Here is a 25,164-nt window from a genome sequence, read left to right on the forward strand (position 1 = left end):
TCCTCACCAAGGTACACCCTACAAGTCAACTTCTCCCCTTGCACCCAGTCCCTTCTACCCCTACTGTACGCCCAGACATGGTTGCTACCACGTCGGGGTCCAGCGCGGGCCGAGAGGCGGCTATCGGGTTTGCCGAGGAAAACGATCGGCAAGATGAGACTACGACTCTCCTTGGATCTCACAAGTCCAAGAACACCGATGTTCGCATATCGAGCACTTCATATGGTACATCACCGGCAGACGCTGATGATCCCGACGATGTGGAGGAGAAGCCTTTACCAAGAACCCAAGTTCTGTTGCTCTGCTATGCCCGGGCGATAGAGCCACTGGCATTTTTCTCCATCTTCCCGTATGTCAGCCAAATGGTCCAGGATAACGGACATGTTTCGGCCTCGGATATTGGTTTCTACTCGGGGCTCATCGAATCACTGTTCTCCCTGACACAGGCTATTGTCATGATTTTCTGGGGAAAACTAGCCGACCGCATTGGACGCAAACCTGTCCTGGTCTTCTCCTTGCTCGGTGTCACTGTAGCGACTGGCCTATTTGGACTGGCCAAATCGATTCCACAGATGATTCTGTTCAGATGCATTGCTGGTGTCTTTGCCGGGACTATTGTCACCATCCGAACCATGATTGCCGAGCACAGCACGCCGAAGACCCAGGCGAGAGCATTCAGCTGGTTTGCCTTTAGTGGAAACCTAGGTATCTTCCTTGGGCCTCTGCTTGGTGGTGCCCTTGCCAACCCTGCAGTCCAGTACCCGGGGGTCTTTGGCGGAATCCGTTTCTTCGAGGACTACCCCTACGCTCTCTCGAGTTGGGTGGTGGCGCTAGTAGGAGCTACTGCCGCCTTGTCTAGCGCCTTGTTCGTCGATGAAACACTGAAGAAGGACCCAGCTGCCACTGACCGCGATGGTGACGAGACTGCCTCGGAAGCGCCACCACAAAGCGGTAATCCCTCTGCACGGCAGCTCTTGAAGGCTCCCGGGGTAAGCATGGTCATCTTCATATACGGACACATCATGACCCTCGCCTTTGCTTACACGGCCATCGTCCCGGTCTTTTGGTACACCCCCGTTGAACTTGGAGGATTTGGCTTCACGCCTATGCAGATTTCCCTGCTAATGGGATTGAACGGCGCCGCTCAAGCTGCATGGCTGCTCCTCGTATTCCCTCCATTGCAGAAGAAGATAGGATCGAACGGAGTGATTCGTCTTTGCGCCGCAGCCTATCCCTGTTTCCTTCTGACCATGCCCGTCGGTAATATGCTCCTACGGATTGGAACTGATGTAGCTGTCAAGTCATTCTGGGTCTTTACACCGATAGCGTTGGTCTTTGGTTGTGGTGTCAGTATGTCCTTCACCGCGATTCAGCTTGCCCTCAATGATGTGTCGCCTTCGCCACGGGTCCTAGGGTTACTGAACGCTCTGGCATTGACTGGCAGCAGTTGTCTACGTGCTGTCTGCCCGGCCCTATTTACCACCCTCTATGCTTTGGGAGCGAGAACACAGCTGGCGGGAGGCAATGCTATCTGGATATTCCTAGCCCTCTTTGCCTCCGGTTTGTCGCTTGGCGCGAGATACTTGCCGGAGCCCAAGCCGATCCACAATCGCCGGAGCCCCCAATAAAAATAACAGGTTTTAGGCTAGCCGAAACTGAGCTTGGCCAAGAAAGAAACCAGTGGTCCTTTTGTCATTTCTAATTCCCTATTCACCAGCCAATTGTGAATTATAGCATACATGCATTTGAGATAGAGATTTAGGGAATGCAGCTGATGGCCATGCACTAAGCTAGCCAGTAGTGTACAGGGAGTACCCATATGACGGTTCATTTTGGTCTAGGATGTTCATACAAAAAAGAAAACCTCAGGGCCAGTCGTGTAGCATTATGTACGGACATCAGGTGCATGAATCATCTTTTTTTTTTTTGGTCTTGCATCTATTACTTACTCGCCACCACCGGGGGCGCCAACTTGTTGGGCCGACTTGCCGCTGCAAATGTCATCGACACGGAGGAGCAGGCATGCGGACTAAAACAAAAGTTAGTTAATCATAGATTGCCACGGATTGAATTCAAGTATCTTACCTCGACCGCAGTCTTAATACTCTGAAGCTTGACGGCCTCAGGTTCCCACACGCCGTACTCGTTCATATCCACCAGGTTGCCAGAATCGCCGTCCAGACCCCAGGTGTTGTGACCCTCAACATGCTTTGCGCGCAGGCGGGTCAGAACACGGATGGGGCTTGCACCAGCGTTCTGGGCCAATGTGCGGGGAATGACTTCCATCGCATCAGCAACGGCCTTGTAGGGCCACTGCTGGACACCCTCGATGGAACGGGCAAGCTGGCTCAATTTGACGGAAACAGCCATCTCGACGGCACCACCACCGGGGCACAGACGGGGGTTGAAGATGACGTTACGGGCAACTCCCATGGCGTCGTGGAGGTTGCGCTCAATCTCGTTCAGGATATCCTTGGACGGGCCACGCAGCAGGATGGTGCAAGCCTTGGGAGAGTCGCACTTGCGCATAAATGTGAAGTACTCGTCACCAATCTTCTCAATCTCAAACAGTCCACAGCGGGTACCGATATCTGACTCCTGGATGTCGTCGACACGGTTAACGATAGTAGCGCCGGTGGCACGGGCGATACGGTTGTTGTCTGTTTTCCGCACCCGGCGGAGAGCGGTGATGTTGGCCTTCATGAGGAAGTGCTGTGCAAGATCTGTAGAGAATGAAGGAGCGAATAGTCAGCCATATGACATTACCAACGGGATATTAAGACTCAATTCCATACCGGAAACACCCTTCTCAGTGATGACAACGTCAGGCTTGCATGCCAAGATGGCGTCACACATGTGCTTAACCTGCTCCTCCTCAATCTGCAGGATACGGTTCCAGTCGTCCTCCTTGGAAACTTCAATGTTTGTCTGAGACTCTCCCTTCTTGTACTCCAGGGGGCAGTCGAGCAAAAGAATACGGGGGTTCTCGATTCTCCTCCGCATCTTGGGGTGAGTAATATCCTTGTTGACCATGACACCGTCAATGACCTCGGAGTCCTCAATTTGACCACCCGGGATCTTCTCAATACGAGCATAGCGCTTGATATCGACCTCCTGCTTTCCACCACCAACATCAAAGGAAACTGTCCGCACTGCGGTCAATGCAAGGCTGCACATCAGGTCGGACCACCGCGAAACAAACTTGGTGCCGATGGAGGCCTGGATCAGGCTGGCCATGGCCTTATCATCGTGAATGTCGACGGGTTTGGAGACCTCTCCAACAACTGTGAGAGCATCGGCGAGGGCGCGTTTGAAAGCGGAGATGATAACGACGGGGTGGATGTTGCGTTCGAGTTGAGGGAGGGCCTGAGCGAGCATCTCACCAGCTAGAATAGAGTTAGAAAAACCTCTAGATAATCCAGTAGAGAATCAAAAGCATACCCAAGATAATGACTGTTGTGGTTCCATCTCCGACTTCCTCATCCTGGGTACGGCTGAGCTCGATCATGCTCTTGGCCGCGGGGTGCGACACCTCGATCTCTCGGAGAATAGCGTGACCATCGTTGGTCAGAACAATACCGCCCATTGGGTCAAGCAACATCTTCAACATGGCCTTGGGACCGAGACATGACCGAATGATATCGGCGACACTGGCGGGGTGGAAATTGTATTAGCAACGGACGGAGTGCATAACGGTATGATCGAAAGAGCGAGGATGAGAATGAACGTACGTCTTAGCAGCAGTAATGTTGGAAAGCTGTGCCCGGCGACCAACCTGTCGGTCGCCAGCATTGGTGTCTACTCAGGGGACGGAACGTTAGTGAATGCCGTCAGAACAATTTCGGGGAAAGGAGGGGTACGCACTCATCACCACCACCGGTGCTTGCATATTGGCGGTTATGTAATGTGTCAAATGAGAGAGAGGAATGAAGTCAAGCAAGATGCTAAACAAGACTCCCGATGAACAGAGAGAAGGCTAACTCGGGACCGCGTTGATGTCGCCCGCATCCCAAATTTCCAAAGTGGGAGCTCCCTGGCACTAAACCCAAACGGGTAGGGACAAACCAGGCAAACAAGAACTACATCGAAATCATTGCAAATTATCGAATTTCACTTTATTCTATCCGTATATCATGATCAAACGAATCAATATGATACATATGCTATAATTGAAATTTTGGTACATCGAAAAAGAATAAATATTGTAAATATTGTACAGTGTTCTCCCCCCGTTCAAATTGAGGAGCCCCTCGACAGCTTTGCCTTCCAACAGACGGTGTGCGAAGTTGGACAATCTGGTCATCATAGATCCCCCTTAATACTCTCGGCTTTCGCCAATATCCACCACGTCAAAGACACCCTTTTCGGGAAGGCCAAACCGTTTCAAGGCAGTCTTCAGCTTCTCGGGCGGCTCGAGGACATCTTCCTCGGTCAGGACCCAAGTTCCCCAGTGAATACCAAGTGCGTTCTTGCATTTGGTGTCTTGGAAGATTGAGACCGCATCGTGCGGATCACCGTGGGCGGGACTCCATACATGGCGAGGAGCATACGCACCAATTGGAATCAGGCCAAGATCAAATGGACCCCGGAACTCACCCACTTGCTTGAACGCAGGGCAAACAGGGAAGTCATACTTTGGATCATGATCATCCTCTCCTTCAGGAAGCTCAGTGACTGGTCGGTACCCAGTGTCTCTGTTCAGAAAAGCCTCGTCAGTATAGCCACCTGCAGAGTTAGGAGCACAACACACCCTGCAAAATAAACCTTCTTGCCCTCGGATTCAATAGCCCAAGAGCACCATAAGGTTTTGTTCCTGTCAAAAGGGCCACGAGCACTGACGTGCTGACATGGCACGGAGCTGAGCCGGGCCGTGATCTCTGAGGCCTCGGAATGTCCTTCACCCGCAGCCTCGACCTTTGTCTCCTTAGTTGTTGGAGACAAGGTAATATCGCACTCCTCCCACCAGTCCAGCTCCGTAACCTTCTCAATGCCACATCGTTGGAACCATGTCTTGTTACCCAGTGGGACGAAGAAGTGGCAGTTGGGATGCTTCTTCGCGATTGCTGTGACTGTGTGGTATGATAAATGATCGTAGTGATTGTGCGAAATCACAACCGCGTCGATTAACGGAATATCAGTGGGCTTGCAGGGCGCGTCAGTGAAGCGCTTGGGCCCTAGCATGTTGTACGGCCCACAGCGCTCCTCAAGAACTGGATCAAAGAGAACTCGAAGGCCACTGGGAAATTCAATATAGTAGGCCGCATGACCCAGCCATGTTGCGCGCAACCTTGGGGTGTCACGACTGGGAAGGAATTCGGGTTTTCGAACAGGTACTGTGGGACCACTAGTATCTGGGACATTGGCCTTGCCGGTCAAACGACGCCTGTAAGAAAGTTTATGAGTATATAATCATCCATACTCAGGGTTGTCGACTTACATCATGACCTCCCCCACACTTTTGAGGCTCACATCCCGCCATGAGCTGCCGATAGCCTTGGGTTAGTGTCATGCCACATGGGAAAAAATTGCGCTACTCACTCCCACGGATTCCTAAAGCCAGACTCAGCATGATGGCTCTTTTTAGACGCGTCCTCTGGGGCTGCTCTAGTTGGAGTAGTAGCGACAGTAAGGGCGTACAAAATCTGTGTCGTTGTTGAACCCATTTTGCGAACAGACATATAAGGCCGGGTGGTAGGCCGAAAAAAACGAGGGAAGCCACGCATGGGGGGCAGAGACTCCTATTTAAATACCACCCCCTAAGACCAAATTGATTGCGCTACGCGCAGGCTTTCGGCGTTGTGATTGAAGAATGCCGGGGACAGAAAATGCCACAGGAGCTAAACCGACTCCGTTTCTCCATTCGCGATAAACCCGATTATCTCCGTGTCGGTATTCGGCATCGTCAACACTTACATTCGAAGCTGACGGACTGGATTCTACTTCATACCTAGAGCTCGAGGTCGTTTAAAATGTATATATAAAATCAAAATCGAAAAACAAGATATCAAACGTTAGAACCATGTGTTGCCGATCATTCCCCATGGCTTGTCACCGTTGTACAACCGGGGGATCACTCGGGCCGATAAAACTCCGATATCTTGACTTTCTTATCGCGGATCTTTTGGTTCATCCACCACACATCTTGATTCCGCCATGGAGTCAGGCGTATCTAATGCTGCGCCCAGTGCTGCAGTTGCGCCAGCGCCATCTGCAGGTGACTTGATCCTTCAACAGAGGACACAGTCCCTTCAGAATGCGCCGTCGGCCTATATTGGGGACGGTAGTCTCTGGTCGCAATTAACCTCTAATCCCTTATTCACAGCAGTACGTCTCACCAAGCCACAGCTTCAAAACTGATCACTGACAAGTTCGATAAAGGGCTTTGGCCTTGCAGGTTTAGGAGCGGGACTCACCTTCGCGCAACGGGGTCTTCGCCAGGGCGCCGCCTTGTTACGTCGTCGTATGTTAGTTGATGTCGAGATTAGCATCAAGGACGATTCATACCCATGGTTCCTCCACTGGATGACCCTATACCAGCAATCACAACTAGGTGCGACCCGTGCGGCTACCAATTCCGGCTATCTGGATCGTCTTCTTCAGAAAATGACTCCCGGGATGCGCCATCTCTCCATCCAGACCCAGAAGGTGGAACATTCGAATGGCGCGATGAACACACATTTCTCTTTGGTGCCAGGACCAGGAAAACATGTCTTACGTTACAAGAATGCGTTCATTTTTGTGAACCGCGTCCGTGAAGCCAAGTCTCGTGACCTCCAAACTGGAAAGCCATGGGAGACGATCACTCTCACTACCCTCTACTCCCATCGCCACATCTTCGAAGACCTGTTCACCGAAGCCCATGCATACGCTGCCAAATCGCACGAAGGAAAGACAACGATTTATAATAGTTGGGGTACAGAATGGCGGCCATTCGGCAACCCGCGGCGCAAGCGTCCGCTGGATTCGGTGATTCTGGCGGAGGGCGTTAAAGAGCGCATTGTGGAAGATGTTCAGGACTTTATCTCAAGCTCATCTTGGTATTATGACCGAGGCATTCCGTATCGACGCGGGTATCTGTTGTATGGACCACCCGGGACTGGCAAGAGTTCGTTCATTCAAGCACTGGCAGCTGAGCTTGACTACGATATTGCAATTTTGAATCTTAGCGAGCGTGGACTGACCGATGATCGGTTGAACCACCTTCTTACCATCGTTCCGAAGCGCACCTTGGTTCTGCTGGAGGATGTGGATGCAGCTTTCTCCAATCGCCGTACGCAGTCCGATGACGATGGTTATCGCGGGGCAAACGTGACATTTTCAGGTCTACTGAACGCGCTTGACGGAGTGGCTAGCGCCGAGGAACGCATTGTCTTCCTCACCACCAATCACGTCGAGCGGCTTGATGAGGCCCTGGTCCGACCGGGGCGCGTGGATATGACTGTTCGGCTTGGCGAGGTATCGCGCTACCAGGTTGGCCGCCTTTGGGACCGATTTTACGAAGATCTTGACACCAATGGGGCTCATCGAAAGCTATTTCTTGATCGGCTCCAAGAACTGGGCCTGGTTGAGGATGAAAATGGCCACAAGGCTGATCGCTCCAGAAACACTAGCGCTGCAGCCCTTCAGGGGCTGTTCTTGTATAACAAGGGCGACATGGAGGGTGCGATCGCCATGGCCGAGGGACTCACCTATTCGGTGCATGATGAGGCTATGGAACATAGCTAAGGTCCCGAATAATTGTACCATTTAATGTAAATATCCCAAAATGTATAGATATTGTGTCCTTGCCTGCAACTTTGCAGACCTCGTCTAATCCGCCTTCAGCTGTGCCGCCTCGGCCGGTTGCATGCGCTGAATCTTTAGGTCGTTGAACTTTACGGTGAGATTTCTGCAGAGTTCGACCACCAATCCCCATTTCAGTCCCTGATTATGTAGGGATTTAGTCACTTGGACCACCAATCACTTGGCCTGGGCGAAGCGCTTCTGCAGTCACTATCCCCCGTCTCACCGGTTCAGCCAATCACATTCGGCACCAGCTAAGCGCCCACCCCAAAAATAGGGCCTATCACATACTATGACCATGTATTGTGGAATCGCGTGAAGCAATGGGTGCCCATCAAAGCAAAAGGGTATATGTCAATCGAAACATCCCCCTCCCCCCGGTCGCGTTCTTTTGCAACCTCGAGTCCATCCCGGGTAACCGAGTCTACATTGCAGTGGAGCGCGGATCTATATACAACCAACTTCAGATACCATAGCCATGAGTCAATTTCAGTTATTTCCACCGCCATCGACGGAGGTGAAGCCCAAGAACCCGTTCCGCAAGGGTGTCCAGAAACCTCTCCCAAAGACAGAATCTGGACCTTCAATACCTCTCAATGAAATCAAAACTTCTCCACAGACAACAGAGTCGGTGCTGTTTCAAATCATCGAAGATACAAAGTCTCTTCCTCCTCCACCCCCACTACCAGCACATCTCGCGCGGTCAAAGTCTCCGGCGAAATCGGTTTCATCTATTGATTCCCAATCTGCACGTAGCCGAAGTCGTCAAGACAACCAGTCGAGCCACAAAGCTTTGCCTTCTCAAAGTAGCATGAGCAATAGCAGTGGTAGCTTTCGAACGACCACTCCGGCTACTTCGCCCGAATCATTCCAGTCATCTGTCTCTCCGGTTCCAATGAGATCGATGTTCCCCCAATTCGATCCGAAGATACCTCTTAATCAACAAAACTACCATCTCCAGATGCTTGCCAGTGCCCCAGATTCAAAATCAAAGCCACCTCGGCCTAAGCTTACGCTTTCACCGACATCTGAGATTGATCAGGCTCTCGGACCGAAGACTGTGCCTGCGAGCGTGCTCAATTTTCCAACTGGAGTTTTAGACCCGGAAGAGTTTCGGTTTTCCTCACCGCAAGAATTGGACATGCTATGGGAAGCTGCCAATGGCCAACGACCCCAGAATCTGTGTGGATCATTTCACCTACGTCTGACAAAGTGAGTCGGTACATGACTATTGGTAGCTTATTACTTACTTTATATAAGAAACGGGCCAGCAACCTTCGTCTTCGGTAATTCAGAACAACCATTTTATACGCTACAAACCTACTCAAATGATGAACTGGCTATCTCTCGTAGTGCGCCATCAAACCCCGATAATGATGTGCCAATCATGACATTGAGCCTTGAAAACCGCAGTCGCCGCGAGCACCCCAACGATGGACTTGTCGCGCTTCTATTTTCACGGCTGGCCGCTATTCTTGCAATTGAGCAAGCGGATGAAGTCAGCAAACAGCACCAACTTTCAGGCTCGGAAGCCACAGAGGTTGAGAGGAATGCCCTGAAACGGGCCGCGGCTCAGGAGTCTTGTCGATTGTCTTGGAACCGCAATCTGAGACTTTATGAACTTCGGCATCCCTCGCTATCCAAACGGCACCCGCCAGCCCTAGTAGGGGCTGCAGGGATTCCACTTTCTCCTGTAGAGGCTCAATCCTCTGGCATTCTGTATATCACTGTCTCTACCCCGTCTAGCGATCCCAACCTCAAACAGCCACCGACAATCATTGTTACTGGACCGGTCTCATCATCTTCTATGGAGGCCGCGACACAAGCTGCTAATCCACGCACCTCAGTCCTTCCCGTGACAGATTCTGACGAGCCACTTGCGACGTTGGACTTTGCTACTCGAACACTTTCCATCTCTCCAGCTGCCGTGATTGCTACTATTCCCTCACTTTATGCCGTCGACTCTCTCATCGCTGCAATCTTGGCTGTGGCCGTATCCGACGAAGCTACAAATCCAATCCTAGCGAACATGGAACTTGGATCCCCCAAGTCAATGGTCTCAAGCATCACACCGAAGTCACGACAGGGGGTGCCGTTCCGTGGAAAATTGATCACAACCCTAGCAGAACGTGAAGACTACGCCGAGAGTCTCGAGCTGGCATCTCAGATTGAAGCCGCCAAGGCCAAACAGGATCGGCCGAAAGCGAAAGGTCCATTGAAATTCTGGGATCGGTCTAAATCTGCACCGCAGAAGGTCGAACAAAATCCAAAGTCTAAGAAGAAGCAAAAGAACCAGAAGATTGTGGTTGAGGAATTCGACCTGGAGAAGTATGGTCGGTATGGGCATTCTTCGTCACGAGAAGGTGAGAAGTTACCTGGCATCATAAGGGGCATATTAAAGATTCTATTCTTTGGCTTGGACTTGATTGTGAGAACATTGGCACTTTTTGTTAAGATTTTGGCATGGGTTCTGGTTAATTCTACACGCTGTGTGACAAGTGAGAAGTTCTAGGCTGGACTTGGAGCAAGATTGCGTTCTCTCTTGAGGTTCTTCTTAAATTTGGTTTAATGTGGGTTGAAGCGGTGGAGTCAAATATGTACCAATCTTGTTATACCCAATGAAAGATTTTTGACTTTTGGCTGTTTTTTAGAATCTGTGGCTTGACAGCAGACAACGTGCTTTCAATTCGTACTCGCTTTCGATGGCAATTGCCACCCATGTGTAGAATGTCCCAATGATCCGTGAATACACCGGTTAATATTTTCAGCTGCCCATGTGGGGTTATAGGAGTATTTATCCTAATTACCCCATTCGATATCGGATGCTCTCTACATAATACCCAGGTAGATGGTGGGCCCGCTCAAGCCTACTGGAGAGGGTGAACGCTCAATGGCAGCACACTCAAAGATGTGGGTCGAGTTAGCCATGGCAGAAGCCAAACGCAATGGATGTAAAGAAAACACGTAGGACAAGCGAGACACAACTAATAAAGCCTTGATACCTAAGCGATCTCTGGAGGTGTAGAAATGTATCCTTCAATATTGTCACTAGATAACTGGTAGATATACCTACCTAGTGCCCATACTAACACCTGCCCAGTTGAGCATAGTGCCCACCTCAACATAGACCGGTGGTACGTAACTTGGTATAGTCAGGTAAAATAGAAGGGTCTCCCGACCTCGGAATCCCCACCTGGGCAATATATATCACGATCTCTTCATAGCCGCAAGCCCAGACTTGTTAAGGCCCCCTCCCGAGGTCCCTGTGGACCCAATCGGAGCTCACTTACCATATTCAAGCTCGCTTGCCCAGGTGGTACTATGTATCATCATATAGGGGCGATATTGCAAATCAATTACGTACAGATTTTTAGATTTAGACATAAAGCCTCGTGCTCATAGTGGCGATTTTTTTCCATTAGTGCTTACTCTGTTGCTATCGACGATTATTTGTCGGAGCTGCCAGATTCCACTTCGTATACGAGGTCGCGAACATTTTTGGAAGGGCTTTTCGGTCACAGAAAACTCCCCTCAGTGAGCGAAGTGTATATTTTTACTTCCATGCCTATGATTATTTTAACACCAATATTGTTATGCTCAGGTGTGCGCACTGGCGAGATTTAACTCACCAAATGTCAGAGCACTAAGATCTCCGCTATCGGAGACGGTAAGTGGGTTACATCGCGCCGAGCCGAGACTTTTCGGAGAGGGGGCCGTCAGATGCTTGAATGAGCGGGCCGTGTCTGCAGGTCTACTCAGGTCTACACGGGTCTACAGGAAGATATTGCCAGCGACAGCCTCGGTCGAAACGAGTCAGATCTTGACACGATACTTTCCGATGCTTGTGGTATATATAGTCACTCGGTCACAAAAAGAAGTTTATATTTAAGTTTAAGCTAGTATTTCTACGGGCCAGCCTGCATTGTGACATTAGAGACTGTCAACCTTTGCGTATTCCAGCTTGCATTGCAGATCACCTTGGCATGCTGCTTTTAGCGAGAGTCACGCAAAGTTTACGGAGATCCATTTTCCTGATATGGAGGAGAGGAATTTTATTCAAATGATCAGTGATACTCATCTAAACGCGCCTCTTTACTGCACCTTACTGTTTAGGTATATTGGATCTTTAAATGTTATACTATTCAAGATTAGATAACAACCCCCCCCCCCCCCCGGGGCCAAGCTATCCACAATTCAGTCCAAGCTCAAGCCGTAGCTCTACCTTTCGGCAAAGTAGGGAAGGTAAACCAGGCAGATCGTCATTAGGTTTGAACTCTTACTCTAACAACTCCGCCCAGTCTTTATACGAAGCTAACAATACGATGAATCTAGCGCTAAAATTTTGGATATATGTAACAACTTGTTGATGCCAAACTTTATCTCTATCGCAGATGGCCTGCTCATTTTCCAATCTGAACGCTGTTTAGACATCTTACCAAGCTTTTACCACGAGGCTCAACATAACACATATCTATAAAATTCCCCCCTCCCAAGCAGACGTAATGTGGCTTCCATTGACATGTCCCATTAATTAAGAAGCGCTTTAGAAGCACGCTACTTGAAGTTAGTGTCGGGAATAACAATAGGAGCGTTTCGGTAGATGGAAAGTTAGATGAGGGGTAAAAAGGTAACAATAATAAACAGCCCCTTTACCACGCTAGTAATGCACAAAAGTACATGGAAAAGGTACATGCAAGACTTTTCTGCAGGAGCAGGGTCTGCAGAATTAGTGTCTGCGAACCCTATCAACTATGTCAGCATTCTAGACGCCATACAAGGAACAACCGCCCCCTCCCCCCGCCAGGTGGTTCTAAAGAGATCGGAAGACGCAAGGCTGGACTTAATCAAAAGTACACTTTGTCAAACAATGTTATAAGCCTTCATTTTTATTCCCTGTCCTTTACGTAGGGACTACCCAAACCCAAAATACGCCCACAGGCTTCGCCTCCAATGTTTCACACGTTCAATGTGGCCGCGCCAGCACAGAATGGCCCCGGTCAACGCTTTTCGAGCTCAGAATCGCCTTCCAGACGACAGAAAGTATTGCGAGCATGCGACAGGTGCCGTACCTTTCGCACCAAATGCGGAGAGAAGCCGTGTTCGCGCTGTGTGGATGATAAAGTCAGATGCACGTGGACCTCCAGTCCAGCCGCGAAGCAGAAGTCTAAGATCCTTGTCTCTACTGGGTGAGAACATCTGCCAATTGAAATTTAATGATTACTAATTATTACTGTCGAAGAAGAGAGCAGCACCCCAAGCCTCCCCCGAGGGACCATGTTCGACCCGATGCGTCTCCAGATAAACCGGAAATCTCCCTGGCGCCAGTCACCGTCTCGCATAATGTAGACGGCAGTCGACCACTAATGCCCTCAACCCCTGCCGGTAGTGCCACCGAGATTCCCCATCATGGCCGCATGAAGCTGGACGGGCACATGGAGATGCTCACCCGTCCGGCGTATGTCTTCGCCAAAATCGATGCCTTCTTCGCCGATTCCAGGACCGCATCCCGGAACTCCGCCAATGGAGCAATGGCGGATCTGAGAACTGCATATCCGGGTCCGTTCCCTGATATACCGCATATTGTAGCGACGGCAGATAGCCAATCCCGTTGCAAAGAGCACTTGACCGAGGACCAACAAACATATTTTCTGAGAATGTTTTGGGAGACTTATCATCCGCTGCTGCAAGGCTGGGATGAAGCAGAATTTCAGTCGCTATTGGATCTTGATCGGCGACAAGACTTCGAGGTCGGAAACCTAACCAAGGCCTTGGTAAATTCTATGACGGCGTTAGGGATCCAATACGGCCATGGGGCTGGCCTGACTTCCCGCGTCCTGAGCTTGCGCCATTGTGCCATCAACATCTCGTCCATAGGGTGGGAATATTTCCGTCGCTGTCGCGATTATATCGCCCTTTTGACAGAGCCCACACTCTTATCGATGCAATGTTATGCTCTGATGTCTCTATTTCTCATGAATGCAAGTTATTTCAGGGAGGCTTACAGCTTGCTTGGCACCGCCATTCGCCACAGTCATAGTGTCAATCTCCACGAAGAGCCCAGCGAGCATCTTCAGCCAAAAGAGAGAATTGCTCAGAGACAGATTTGGTGGCTACTCTTCGTGCTCGATATTAGATGTTCTCAGCAGCTTGGAAAGCCGGTCGCTGTACAAACTGCTACGATCACCTGTGCTTTGCCGTCAGCTGAAGAATTAATTACGATGCCGGGGAACACGGAGGTTTGTTGGAAGAATTTACATGTCTCGGCCTATTTCGTTCATATGGTGAAGCTTGCAGTATCTCTTGCCGAGATTCATCGACTGATTTCCACGTCGAAATTATACGAGGACGCCAGCAACTTCACCGCGCTAGAACAGCGAGCAAACTTGCTAGGAACATCGCTTGTGGGCCTAGAGAAATGGAGCAATGAGCTACCGGATGAACTTCTTAGCCCCAGAAAGAACACGGGCTACACGGAATCTATGTCCACGGCAGAGAGCCCGATCGTATTAGAGCTTGGAGCACCCAGCTGGCTCCACCACCAACGGGTCCTTCTTGAAATATACTATCATAATGCTTATATTCTGCTTCAGCGGCCATTTATCTGCTTTCCACAGCCTTCCAAATCCTGGCCTGTTCAACAGCCACACACAGATCTCCATGCTCGCAGCTCGCTCCAGCACGCCATCACCATGGCAATTATCATCCACGACCTTTGCTCCTCTTCGGACGTTTTCTTTGGCTCGCCCGCAATACTTCACCCACTGTGGAATGCCACGGTGACAATTTTTGCATTCATTATAGCAAACCCCTTTTGTTCGCGATCACGTAGGGCAGCACAGTGGATCTTCAAAGCCTTGGCTGTATTTGAGGTCTTCGCAGCAACCGAACCTTTCGCTGCTCGAGCTGAAATCATCACAAGATCCCTTTTCGCTAAACTGAATGATATATTGACCAAACTGGATGGCAAGCCAGAGCAGTCTAACCACGGCAGAATCGCCTTGGGGATGACACTGCCTCCATCTCCCGATACGACCTCAACTACGCCATCCGTGGACCCGGTTGACATACTGACGGGGTCTTTTGCGGGTGGGGGCTTGGAACACAACCTCGATAACGCATTTTTTACGGACGACAGCATATATTCCTCGATTGGAGCAGTTGAGATAAACACATGGGCAGCCTATCAAGATCATCTTGACATATGGAATGGCAGCCACTCAGATGGAACTCATGACACAATGAATGCTCTGGAATAGGGAGCGCTGCTTGGGCAAGGGATAGAAGCATTGGGTCTACTTTCTTTGGAACTCACGAGGGTTCTTTTGTGTGACGTGTGTATATATGAACGAGTATTTAGCACGGCAACCTGTTATGGGCTAGGTCCCGCCTTGCCATCCTACTAGCTAGAAACGGCGATAGACGTATAGCGCATAGATGAAGATCGGTTTTCTTGTACAAAATTTTCTCTCAATCTTCATCCCTATCTCACACTGTTCCAAGTGGTCGTAGACACGACTTCCCACTTAGGCTAGGTACTTGAGAATTTACTCTCAAGCAGAATTAACAACTCTTCATCTTGATCTTCCGTCTGGTTTGAGCAAATTATTACTGCAAAAAGACCGCAGTGGCGGCCTAACGGGAGCCAAGGCTCGAGTCTTTTGATTCCATTCCTTAATTTGACGATAGGTAGGTACGTTTACGCGGATGTGTGGGCCCGCGGCTGATGGCTGTCTTACGTGCAGCAGCGCTCCCGCGATAAAGAGTGCTTGACCACACGCTGCGTTGTCCTAATTATCCACAATGGACCCTTTACAAATGATCCACGCAATACCAAGTGGCCACTAGGCATGGCTTCCGGCCCGTTCCGTTCCAGAAAGAGTCGTTCCGGAATCCTTCAGCCCGTTTAGGGAGTATCCGAGTGGACCCATTTTCTTCATCTTTTTGCACCATGTTTCAGTAAAGAATGGAAGCTGCTGGCCCTTCTCGGTGAGTTTCCGTAGTAATTGACCAGGATGTTCGTATCTACTCCTCCCGAGGATCATTCCTCTTTCGTAAGGGATCTTTGCAACCGTGAGAATGATGGTTCTATCCGCGCCGCCAATTGGTGGGAATTCCGATAGCTAGTTATAATCGTATCTATGAGTGTGCCGGCCTAAATACACCTCATGAAAATCTTGTTTAGTGTTAGCAGCCAACGACCATTCCCGAGGTCGGCGGAGAGCCGGTGCCCTGAAAGAGTAATTGAGGTGCATCGGGGCAGTGATTTGACAGTCTCCTGTTCTTCGGTACCTTTCGTCTAGTACTTAGTCACCACTGATTACTGTTGTATTACTATATCCTAAAAAGGATAACGAAATATAAATATACAAATATCATCGGATGTTCTTGTTTAGCACAATTGTGTCCCTCTTTGCTCCCATCTTTCTTTCCAGGACAATCGATCCACTCATCTTGATTCTCGGGCTACCCCCGGCGGCTGTCAACCATCCGTATCAAGATGAATCAAATTCCTGTTTTCGCCGGCTTGGGCTCAGATGCGCTTTTCTCGGAACGAACTCTCAGGACTGCGGCCGAGGATGCTAGAACGCCAGAGGGTCAGATTATACTACGAGCATGCCATGGCATCTTTGTGAAAGAGATCACTTCCATCATTCACAGTCAGCGCCTACCCTCAGAAATCAATCTTAAAGACTTCGTGGAACCGGATAGTCTCATAAGACCTCAGACTTGTTATCAAAGAAATAGTATCATTCAACATGTATCTTTGTACACAATCCAGCTCCTAAGATATTTACGATACTCGAAGGAGAAGCCTGGTTTGCTTCTTGGTGTGGCTGGATTCTGTGCCGGATTGTTGCCTTGTGCAGCGGTAGCCACGTCCAGGAATATCATCGAGCTGCTCTCTCGGGGCCAAGACTTCTTCTATGTAGCTCTGCATTTGGGCATCCGGATCGAAAGCTACAAGCAGACTACGGTGGTCAAAGGAGCCTGCCCACCACACCTGCCCTTTAGTTTAGTCATTGAAGGGCTTTCGACCTCGCGCGCCCAGGCGCTGCTTACAGAACACAACAGACAGGTATGGGCTTGTTCATAATCGGAAGGATCAAAGTGCTGATCTAAAAGCTATAGTGCCCTTCCTCTTACGTTTACTTGAGTGCCATCAACTCTGATACTTGTGTCACCCTGAGCGGTAGAGGTGATCATCTACAACAATTCAGCCAAAACAGCGTGCTGTCCCAATGCAAGATACGGCCAACCAATATTTTTTCCTTTTATCATGACCGTCATCAGCTCGATGGAGTCCGAAAAGATGTACTCCAAGACCTTCGAAACAACATACTTTCACTTTCAGCACCGCTTCGTCTTAATGTCCCGATATTTTCCAATATTGATGGGAGGCCGATTGGTTCGGGCCAGGTCACAACGTTTGAAGAACTCTCTGAGAAGCTTCTTGAGATGATGCTGTTAGAGCCGGTGGACTGGGCTGCAGTCGAGGATAATATTCTTGCTGCTATCAAGCGGTCAGCTTGCCATGTGGATGCTTCTTATGAAATTTTGAATTTTGGTCCTGGGTACGGCATGTCGAGAGGCAGATATACCCTCCCGGATAACGTGACGATTCTAGCTGCTTCAGCCGCCGAACCACAACCCTCGCCGCAGGATGCTTCCGGGTTACTGTCACCTGAAGATATCGCTATCGTGGGCATGGGCGTGGACCTTCCGGGAGCTCCCAATACCGATGCGCTTTGGCAAAATTTGGTCCAAGGCGTCAATTCTTGCAATGAGGTGAAGCCTGACAATTCCAAACATCCCCCCAACCACTTTCCAACTGACTCGATCTCTGCAGATTCCGTCTTCAAGGTTCCATGTGGGAGACTTCTACCAGAAGAAAGATGGCCGCACTCTAAAAACAAAATACGGCAACTTCTTAGAAAACCCATTCATGTTCGACAACGAAGTATTCGGAATCTCCCGTCGAGAAGCCCATTCCATGGACCCACAACAACGAGTCATGCTCCAAACTGCCTACCGAGCACTTGAAGACGCGGGATATGTGCCTGATTCAACCCCATCATTCTCCAGGAAGACTTTCGGTTGTTTTATCGGAAACGCTACATTGGATTACACCGACAATCTGAGGGACGACATTGATGTCTACTACAGCCCAGGTAAATTATGTCTTCTTTTACTCTGATCAACACCATGGCTTGCTGACTGTTCCTCATGAAGGAACATTGCGCGCTTTTCAGAGTGGACGGATATCGTACGTCTTCAAATGGAGTGGGCCATCTATAACCTTGGATACGGCTTGTTCTTCATCCATGGTAGCCATTCATCAAGCAGCACGAGCGATCCAGGCTGGAGATTGCCGATCAGCATTGGTTGGGGGTGTAAATGTCATCACTAGCCCTGACGTGAGCGGATCCCCTCCCTTTCATTGATCTGTATTTGAAGGAAAAGGCGAAAGTCAATGGAGCCATTTTTCGCAATTGTTCTCAGCTGACAGCGCGTTAGATGTACCTTGGTCTCGATCGAGCACATTTCCTAAGTCCTACTGGCCAGTGCAAGCCTTTTGATGATTCAGCAGATGGTTACTGTCGGTCTGAAGGCTGTGCGGCTTTCGTGATCAAGAAACTTGGTGATGCGATATCGGAAGGTGACCGGATACTTGGGGTCATCCGAGGAACCGAGATCAATCAAAGCGGCAATGCGCATTCCATAACGCATCCCCATTCACAAACTCAGGAAGAATTGTTTCAAACCTTATTGAAGAAGACACAAATTCATCCCCACCAGGTGCGTCATCCCAAACGGATAACTTATATCGTCCGCTGGAATATTAGATCTCTCCCAGACATCTTTCGTTCAATTGATGTCATTGGATCCTGACGCAATCACTGACCTTTCTAAAGATTACCGTGGTGGAGACACATGGAACGGGCACACAAGCTGGGGATCCAAATGAGCTTGTCAGTATTCGCGGTGCATTCTGCAGCGGTCGAGATCAAGAGAATCGTCTCCATTTTACTTCTATCAAAGCAAATATCGGCCACTGCGAGGCCGCTTCTGGCGGTGCAGCCTTAGCGAAATTGCTTCTTATGATGAGACACGGTAAGATACCGCCGCAGATCTCTCTGAAAACACTCAACCACAAGATCAAAGACCTTGGCACGGACGGATCTGTCATTGATCGTGACGGTGCTGATTGGCATCGACCTTCGAAACACCCACGGCTTGCTCTACTTAATAATTTTGGTGCAGCTGGCTCCAATGGTGCCTTGATTCTGCAGGAATATCCCGATCTCAAACTTCCCTCTCAAGATGAGGACCACGGCGAGGCTCACAGTTATATGCTTGGGATCTCAGCTAGAAGCAACACAAGCCTCTTGGCCTATAAAGATGCTTTAATCTCTTATCTGGAGGCTCCTTCAGTCCCGATCTCTCTTCGTGACTTTACTTATACCAGCACAGCTCGCCGCCAGATCTTTGATTACCGAATCTCTGTTACCGGTTCTACCACGCAACAAATAGTCGACAACTTGAGAAGTGCAGATGTTTGTAATATTCGCGAGTCGGCAGATCCACAACCACGTGCTGTGTTCGCATTCTCTGGTCAAGGATCACAGGTGAGGCTTCAGTACACTATAAAACCATTGAAATAACTAACAGAGATTGCAGTACCTCGGCATGGGCCGAGAGCTTTTGACTGCCTATCCCGAATTTGAGAAAGTGGTTCTCGACTGCGAACGATGGTTATTGAGCAATGGATGTCCGGGATGTCTCAATATAATCGCATGCAAAGACGACCAAGAACGGGAATCTCCCTCATCTCCCCTCCTACAGCAGTCTCTCCAAACAGCAATCTTTGTCTTGGAGGTAGCGATAGCCCGCCTTCTATACTCTCTTGGTGTCATGCCAACTATTGTGCTGGGCCACAGGTATGTTCACTCACCGAATTTCTCTTCTACCGTTCTGTAGCTAACTTGAGACACAGCCTGGGAGAGTACGCTGCCCTCGTCATCGCTGGTGTAATTGATTTACAAGGCGGCCTGAAACTGGTAGCACACCGAGCAAAGCTCATGATGGAGCTGTGTCAACTTGGAAAAACGTCAATGCTCGCGGTTAACCTCAGTGCAGAGACCACGAGGCGACACATTGACAATAGCCCACAGTTCGACAATTTGTCTATATCTTGTGATAACAGTCCATCTGACTGTGTTGTGGGGGGTCCAGTCGGTCAGCTCCAATCTTTGAAAGCAGAGCTAAGTGCGACAAAGACGCGGTCAAAGATTCTCGATGTTCCAATGGCCTATCACACAAACGCAATGGACCCCATATTGGAACAATTGACAGAAGTCGCTGAGACACTCGAAATCTCGAGTCCGACAATCCCTGTTCTATCCAACGTATTTGGCCGCATCATTCAACCTGGCGAAAGAGCTTTCACTTGCAAGTACTTTGCTATGCATTGTCGACAGACTGTTGCTTTCAATGCAGGAATTGATGAACTCTCGCGAAATGGAACCGAGGCTGGAATCTGCCGATGGATAGAAATCGGGCCTCATCCGTCTTTGCTACCAATGGTCAGCACTAGATTGAATAGAGACACTACAGATCTTTTGCCCTCGTTACGAAAGGGAACCTCGGCCTCTGCTGCGATTGCTGGACTCCTATGCAATCTTTACCAGAATACTACCGCATTGGACTGGCGAAAAGCTTTCAACAAGCGAGCAACCTTAACCACCCTTCCAAATATGCCATTCTCAGAGCAAGAATTTGGTGTTCACTATCCACATGAGGGTGCTCGGAAAGACTCAGGAGCGCGTGACCTGAATACTGACTCTGAAACTTCGTATCATTTCCTGTCTAGGATTGTTCAACGTCCATCGGAGACGAACAACGAAGCCATCTTTGAGACGCCTATTACGGTCTTCAAGGAATATATTCTCGGTCACCAAGTATGTGAGCACGCTCTCTGTCCTGCATCAGTATACCACGAGATTGTCCTAGCTGCTTCCAAGTGGACACAGCTCGACAGAGATGAAGAGGTTATCAGGAAACTTTCTAATGTGCTGTATACGGCACCTCTATTGTATTCGGACGACTCTTCTGCAATCTTGAGGGTTTCCATCAAGCCAAACGGTGACCACAAAACAGACTATTCTTTCACAGTAGCCTCATACAATGCAGGCTCAGACCCACAGCAACAAGTGGTTCACTGTCAAGGGCAGCTGAAGATACAGTCTACTGCTCATGCTCAGAAGTATGCAAAGCTAGTGCCGCTCATGGAACGGCAAAGGGAACGTTTTCTGCGCAACGACCAATCAAGCACGCAGGTGTTTCTCCGAAAAGCCATGTATGAAAAGGTTTTCACGCGGGTTGTCGGATATTCTGAACTATTTCGGAAGGTCCAGTCTATACGCATCGACCAAGATGAAGCACTCGCAGTTTGTCGTTTCCCCAGTTCGCAAGGAGAGCCATCAGGGGCGAACACGGTTCTGATGGACGTTCTCCTTCATGTTGCTGGTTTCGTCGCTAATCTCAATATCGAGAATGAAGATGTCTGCATTTGCAAGGAGGTCAAATCTGCAACCATGATTCGAGGGTTCCCTTTCTCAGATACGACGTTCGAGGTCTATTGCAGCAATGTTGAAATCGTTGCCAGCAACGTGGTCATAGCAGATGCATATGCTGTCGATTCACAAGGCGTCATTGCTGTCTTTAAGGGCATGGCCTTTCAGAGAGTGAAACTGACAAGAATGGCTCAAGCTCTCCGATTGACGGCTGCGAGATCTGGTCCTTCGCATCAGAATGTCCCAATAGAGAGGACCAAATTGGTGGCTCCAAGAGCTTCGGCGCCGGTCTCAAAGCCTATTGACATGCCTGTTGACAAGCAACCAGTCATAAGAGAGATTATCGCCAGAACCTGCAATCTAGAAGCATCAAACCTATCCAGAGACACCAGTCTTAACGCCATCGGTTTTGACTCGCTCATGATCATTGAACTTTCTTCCAATTTGTCTTCAAAGCTTCAAATCTCAATCGACCTATCAGCTCTGGAGGAATGTGAAACCGTTGAGGACATCGAGCAGCTGTGCAGCGATGGGAGCCAATCAGGATCCACACCTACCTCAGAAGCAGAGACTGTGGACTCTGTCACTATGCCAACAACTCCGCCAACCCCTGCAGATAAGCTACACGTTGCTTCCATAATTGCCGAAACATGTGGTGCCCATATCACCTCAGTCAAGTCAGATGTAGAGCTCGAGGCTCTTGGTATTGATTCGCTGATGATGATCGAGCTGGAGGCTCGTCTGCAAATTCCATCGAGCACCAAGAAACTATCATCTCTAGAACTGTCAGAATGCAGAACAGTGAGAGATATTGAGAAACTAGTAGGTCCATACATAGCGAACTAAGCAATGACATTTATTTAGCGGCGTACAGTCAGCCCTGACATGCTATAGGTTTTTCCAGATGAAGTAAAGCCAGATCAACTTGAAGTTAGAATATCTTCTCATTTATCTTCCCAAAATTGTGGTGAAAGACTGTCTCCAGTACCACAAGCTGAAGACAACAAAGTATCGACCTCCACGAACATCAAGATTGCGGCTATGCTCAGGCTACAAGAGCAACCTGAAATCGTGCATGTCGCTGACGACAAAGCCCCTGAAAGCGCCCCACTCTTCCTCATACATGACGGCAGCGGCATCTGTGTTCAATATCACCGGCTGAGACCCTTCAATCGCACAATTTATGCGATCCACGACCCTAAATTTCTGGATCCGGATTCTTGGTCAGGGATTCCTGCTATGGCACAGTCCTACGCACGGCTTATTGCAAAGACAACTTCCGGCCCTTATATCATTGGTGGCTGGTCGTTTGGAGGTGTTGTTGCATTCGAGGCTGCTAGAGTGCTGATGGCAGGGGGCCATACTGTCGCCGGTGTAATTCTCATCGATTCTCCGCCGCCACTCGATCACCAGCCGCTCTCCGCGAAGATCATCGACGCGGTTACAAGGACTGAGAGAAATAAAGGTGGTTTGACTGGTGAAATGATTCGCAGCCTCGTGAGAAAAAGCTTCACAGCCTGTGCGGGTATGCTTGGGGCTTTTAATCCAGAGGCTTTGACAAGTACCAGTCGACCAATTCCACAGACTTATTTACTCCGATCAAGGGATGGCTTTCAGCTAAGAGACAGCAATGATAGCCAGGGAGTTGAGAACGCTTGGTTGCAGGATCGATCTGAACCCAGAACTTCTATTGAGGGATGGGAGATTCTTACAAAGACAAAGATGCCTTACATGGACATACCAGGCGACCATTTCCAGGTCTTTGACGCTGCAAATGTAAGTCACTTCTGTATACCTAGAGGCAAGAAACACGCTAACTTCACCCATATGGGCAGATCCAAACTGTATCAAAAGCCATTGCTTATGCATGCAGCGAATTAACAGAAGTGCCTCGAAGTTGAGAGGCTTCGATATAACGTTTGTGTGGATTGTACAATTTGAACTTGAAAGTTTTCAAATATAACTATAATGGCTATTCTTGCTTTATTACTTGGGGGGTTGTAATTATAACATGACAATTGAAAAAGTCATGATGAAATTGTACTATCATGACTGTAGAATATTTCCAACTATGTCCTAGCCATATCCAGTATCTTGTAAATTTCTTTAATGTTTGTGGTGTTGACAGGTCGAATAGGTAAGGAAGAGCTCAATCTTTGTCAGTATTGCAGGTTGAATATTGAGGCGAACGGAGGAGCGTAAACCTTTTCATTATCCTGCCAGTGCTTCCGGTTTAATTAATTTCCACTGTTTTTCGTCTAGTGTGCTTGTAAGGCTACGGAGAACACGGTTATTTTATAGATTCTGTTAATGAGCAGCTCTGAAATTACATTCAAATTATCTCAATCAAGTCCTCAATGGGACCGTGATCACTCAGAGCCCACATGCAACAACCCCCAAATTGAAACCCGGCGCATACATGACCACCTTTTTGATCTTCAGTCCTACCGCTCCTACAAGCTTCGCCCATTGTTCCTCCGACCGCTCCATCGAGCTATGGAACGTCATCATTGTCAGATCCATTTGTGTAGACGCTTCGTCCACATGCTCAGTAGGCAAAACCATTTCATCGAGCAAAATAAGAGAATCTTCCTCCAGAGCCGGTACTAGATGACTCAAGATCTTCATACTATTCTCATCTGTATGGTCATGCAAGATCATTCGCAAATAGTAGTACTTGGCACCTGTATTCTAATCAGTCTCAATAAATATAACTCTGAGTTTATTATTTGCTTACCTTTGATGGGCTGTGGTTCGAAGAAATTATGCACCATTCGCTCGACGTCACTTGGAACGACTGATTTGGCGTCCTCGACTGGCTCCGGCAAGTCCTGCAAAACCACACGACCGGATAGATTCGGGAATTGCTCCTTGAAGGCGGCCGTTTGATATCCAGCGCCGCCACCAACATCCACAAACAGGGGCTTGTTCGATGGCCAGCCCTTACTTTCTTCTTCAAAGGGGTAAAAGCCGAAGCATTTGGCTTGGGACCCCCGTTGTGCTTTCATGAAGTGATTGAAGTGAGCACTTCTTACCGGATCGCCATGAACCCAGGCAAATGTGTGCAAGTCAGTTTTGTAAGCCCTTTGGAAGATCCCGTCTGTGAAACTGGTAGGGTTCTTGTAGCCAGTCTCCGCAAGGTAACGGGGCATTTCTGCAAATGTTTGGTTGCACATGTCAAAGTAGACATATAACCCGGCTTGAATCTCGGGCTTTGCTAGATTGAATGTATATGGTGTCGCAGTAAAGGTGTCTCTGCCAGTTTCTTTGATCACTCCAAGTGACGCCAGATACCGTAGAATACGACCTGTCTTGAAGTTAGAATTTCTGGCATTTTGAATTTTGATTGGCTGGAATTTGGTACTTGCCGAGAAGCAAAGGGTCTGCGGAGTGCTTGGCTGCTAGGTGATCGATAGTCAAAGGCTCTGCACTGTCAATGAGATCATTGAAAAGGTTCAAGTCAAGAGCTGTGCGGATTGAAGCGAAGTGAAGATTCTAGGCGAATTGATTTAGCTTTGAAGATAATTGCTCGGGTTTAGGAAGCATACCATGTGTATCACTCTCTGCATGGCATCTTCGGGGGCTTCGATGCTGTATTGCAGGTCCCGCAAAGTGTCTAGAAGCTTTTTGCGCTCGACATAATTGGCCGAAGCAGCTTCCTGCTGTATCTTCGTGATCAAGCTTTCCATTGTGTAGATTTACTTTGTGTTTCAGAGCAGCTTTCCAAAAGTTTGACTGAGTAGAGAAATGCAGGAAGTCTTCTCTCTTAATAGCATCATGATGGAATACATTGGAATGCCTTTCCAAT

General features: G+C 49.0%; 8 protein-coding genes across 8 annotated transcripts; 5 read left to right on the forward strand and 3 right to left on the reverse strand.

The window, feature by feature from the left end:
• Positions 1 to 77: 77 nt before the first annotated feature.
• On the forward strand, positions 78 to 1,628 carry N7484_006130 (MFS transporter; the record flags this gene model as incomplete). The annotated part of the gene is made up of 1 exon (XM_057116548.1): positions 78 to 1,628. The coding sequence occupies one exon, from the start codon at positions 78 to 80 to the stop codon at positions 1,626 to 1,628; it is 1,551 nt and encodes a 516-aa protein (XP_056972431.1).
• A 317-nt stretch (positions 1,629 to 1,945) lies between these two features.
• On the reverse strand, positions 1,946 to 3,889 carry N7484_006131 (chaperonin-containing T-complex subunit CCT3; the record flags this gene model as incomplete). Its single annotated transcript, XM_057116549.1, has 6 exons — positions 1,946 to 2,029; positions 2,086 to 2,723; positions 2,796 to 3,386; positions 3,442 to 3,650; positions 3,732 to 3,798; positions 3,865 to 3,889. 6 exons carry the CDS (start codon positions 3,887 to 3,889, stop codon positions 1,946 to 1,948), a joined length of 1,614 nt encoding a protein of 537 aa, XP_056972432.1.
• A 426-nt stretch (positions 3,890 to 4,315) lies between these two features.
• On the reverse strand, positions 4,316 to 5,663 carry N7484_006132 (uncharacterized protein; the record flags this gene model as incomplete). The annotated part of the gene is made up of 4 exons (XM_057116550.1): positions 4,316 to 4,694; positions 4,751 to 5,383; positions 5,438 to 5,482; positions 5,539 to 5,663. 4 exons carry the CDS (start codon positions 5,661 to 5,663, stop codon positions 4,316 to 4,318), a joined length of 1,182 nt encoding a protein of 393 aa, XP_056972433.1.
• A 490-nt stretch (positions 5,664 to 6,153) lies between these two features.
• Positions 6,154 to 7,725, forward strand: N7484_006133 (bifunctional AAA family ATPase chaperone/translocase BCS1; the record flags this gene model as incomplete). The annotated part of the gene is made up of 2 exons (XM_057116551.1): positions 6,154 to 6,324; positions 6,379 to 7,725. The coding sequence occupies 2 exons, from the start codon at positions 6,154 to 6,156 to the stop codon at positions 7,723 to 7,725; spliced, it is 1,518 nt and encodes a 505-aa protein (XP_056972434.1).
• A 535-nt stretch (positions 7,726 to 8,260) lies between these two features.
• N7484_006134 (uncharacterized protein) lies at positions 8,261 to 10,294 on the forward strand (the record flags this gene model as incomplete). Its single annotated transcript, XM_057116552.1, has 2 exons — positions 8,261 to 8,994; positions 9,043 to 10,294. The coding sequence occupies 2 exons, from the start codon at positions 8,261 to 8,263 to the stop codon at positions 10,292 to 10,294; spliced, it is 1,986 nt and encodes a 661-aa protein (XP_056972435.1).
• A 2,851-nt stretch (positions 10,295 to 13,145) lies between these two features.
• N7484_006135 (fungal specific transcription factor domain-containing protein) lies at positions 13,146 to 15,038 on the forward strand (the record flags this gene model as incomplete). The annotated part of the gene is made up of 1 exon (XM_057116553.1): positions 13,146 to 15,038. The coding sequence occupies one exon, from the start codon at positions 13,146 to 13,148 to the stop codon at positions 15,036 to 15,038; it is 1,893 nt and encodes a 630-aa protein (XP_056972436.1).
• Positions 15,039 to 16,279: 1,241 nt separating this feature from the next.
• On the forward strand, positions 16,280 to 23,257 carry N7484_006136 (type I iterative polyketide synthase; the record flags this gene model as incomplete). The annotated part of the gene is made up of 10 exons (XM_057116554.1): positions 16,280 to 16,858; positions 16,912 to 17,568; positions 17,630 to 17,951; positions 18,013 to 18,197; positions 18,298 to 18,579; positions 18,696 to 19,409; positions 19,462 to 19,721; positions 19,778 to 22,178; positions 22,251 to 23,132; positions 23,192 to 23,257. 10 exons carry the CDS (start codon positions 16,280 to 16,282, stop codon positions 23,255 to 23,257), a joined length of 6,348 nt encoding a protein of 2,115 aa, XP_056972437.1.
• A 472-nt stretch (positions 23,258 to 23,729) lies between these two features.
• N7484_006137 (uncharacterized protein) lies at positions 23,730 to 25,045 on the reverse strand (the record flags this gene model as incomplete). The annotated part of the gene is made up of 4 exons (XM_057116555.1): positions 23,730 to 24,040; positions 24,094 to 24,663; positions 24,788 to 24,851; positions 24,905 to 25,045. The coding sequence occupies 4 exons, from the start codon at positions 25,043 to 25,045 to the stop codon at positions 23,730 to 23,732; spliced, it is 1,086 nt and encodes a 361-aa protein (XP_056972438.1).
• Positions 25,046 to 25,164: the final 119 nt, after the last annotated feature.

The sequence above is a fragment of the Penicillium longicatenatum genome (assembly GCF_028827895.1).
Source record: "Penicillium longicatenatum strain IBT 33135 chromosome Unknown contig_3_segment0_segment0, whole genome shotgun sequence".
Classification (NCBI taxonomy): domain Eukaryota; kingdom Fungi; phylum Ascomycota; class Eurotiomycetes; order Eurotiales; family Aspergillaceae; genus Penicillium; species Penicillium longicatenatum.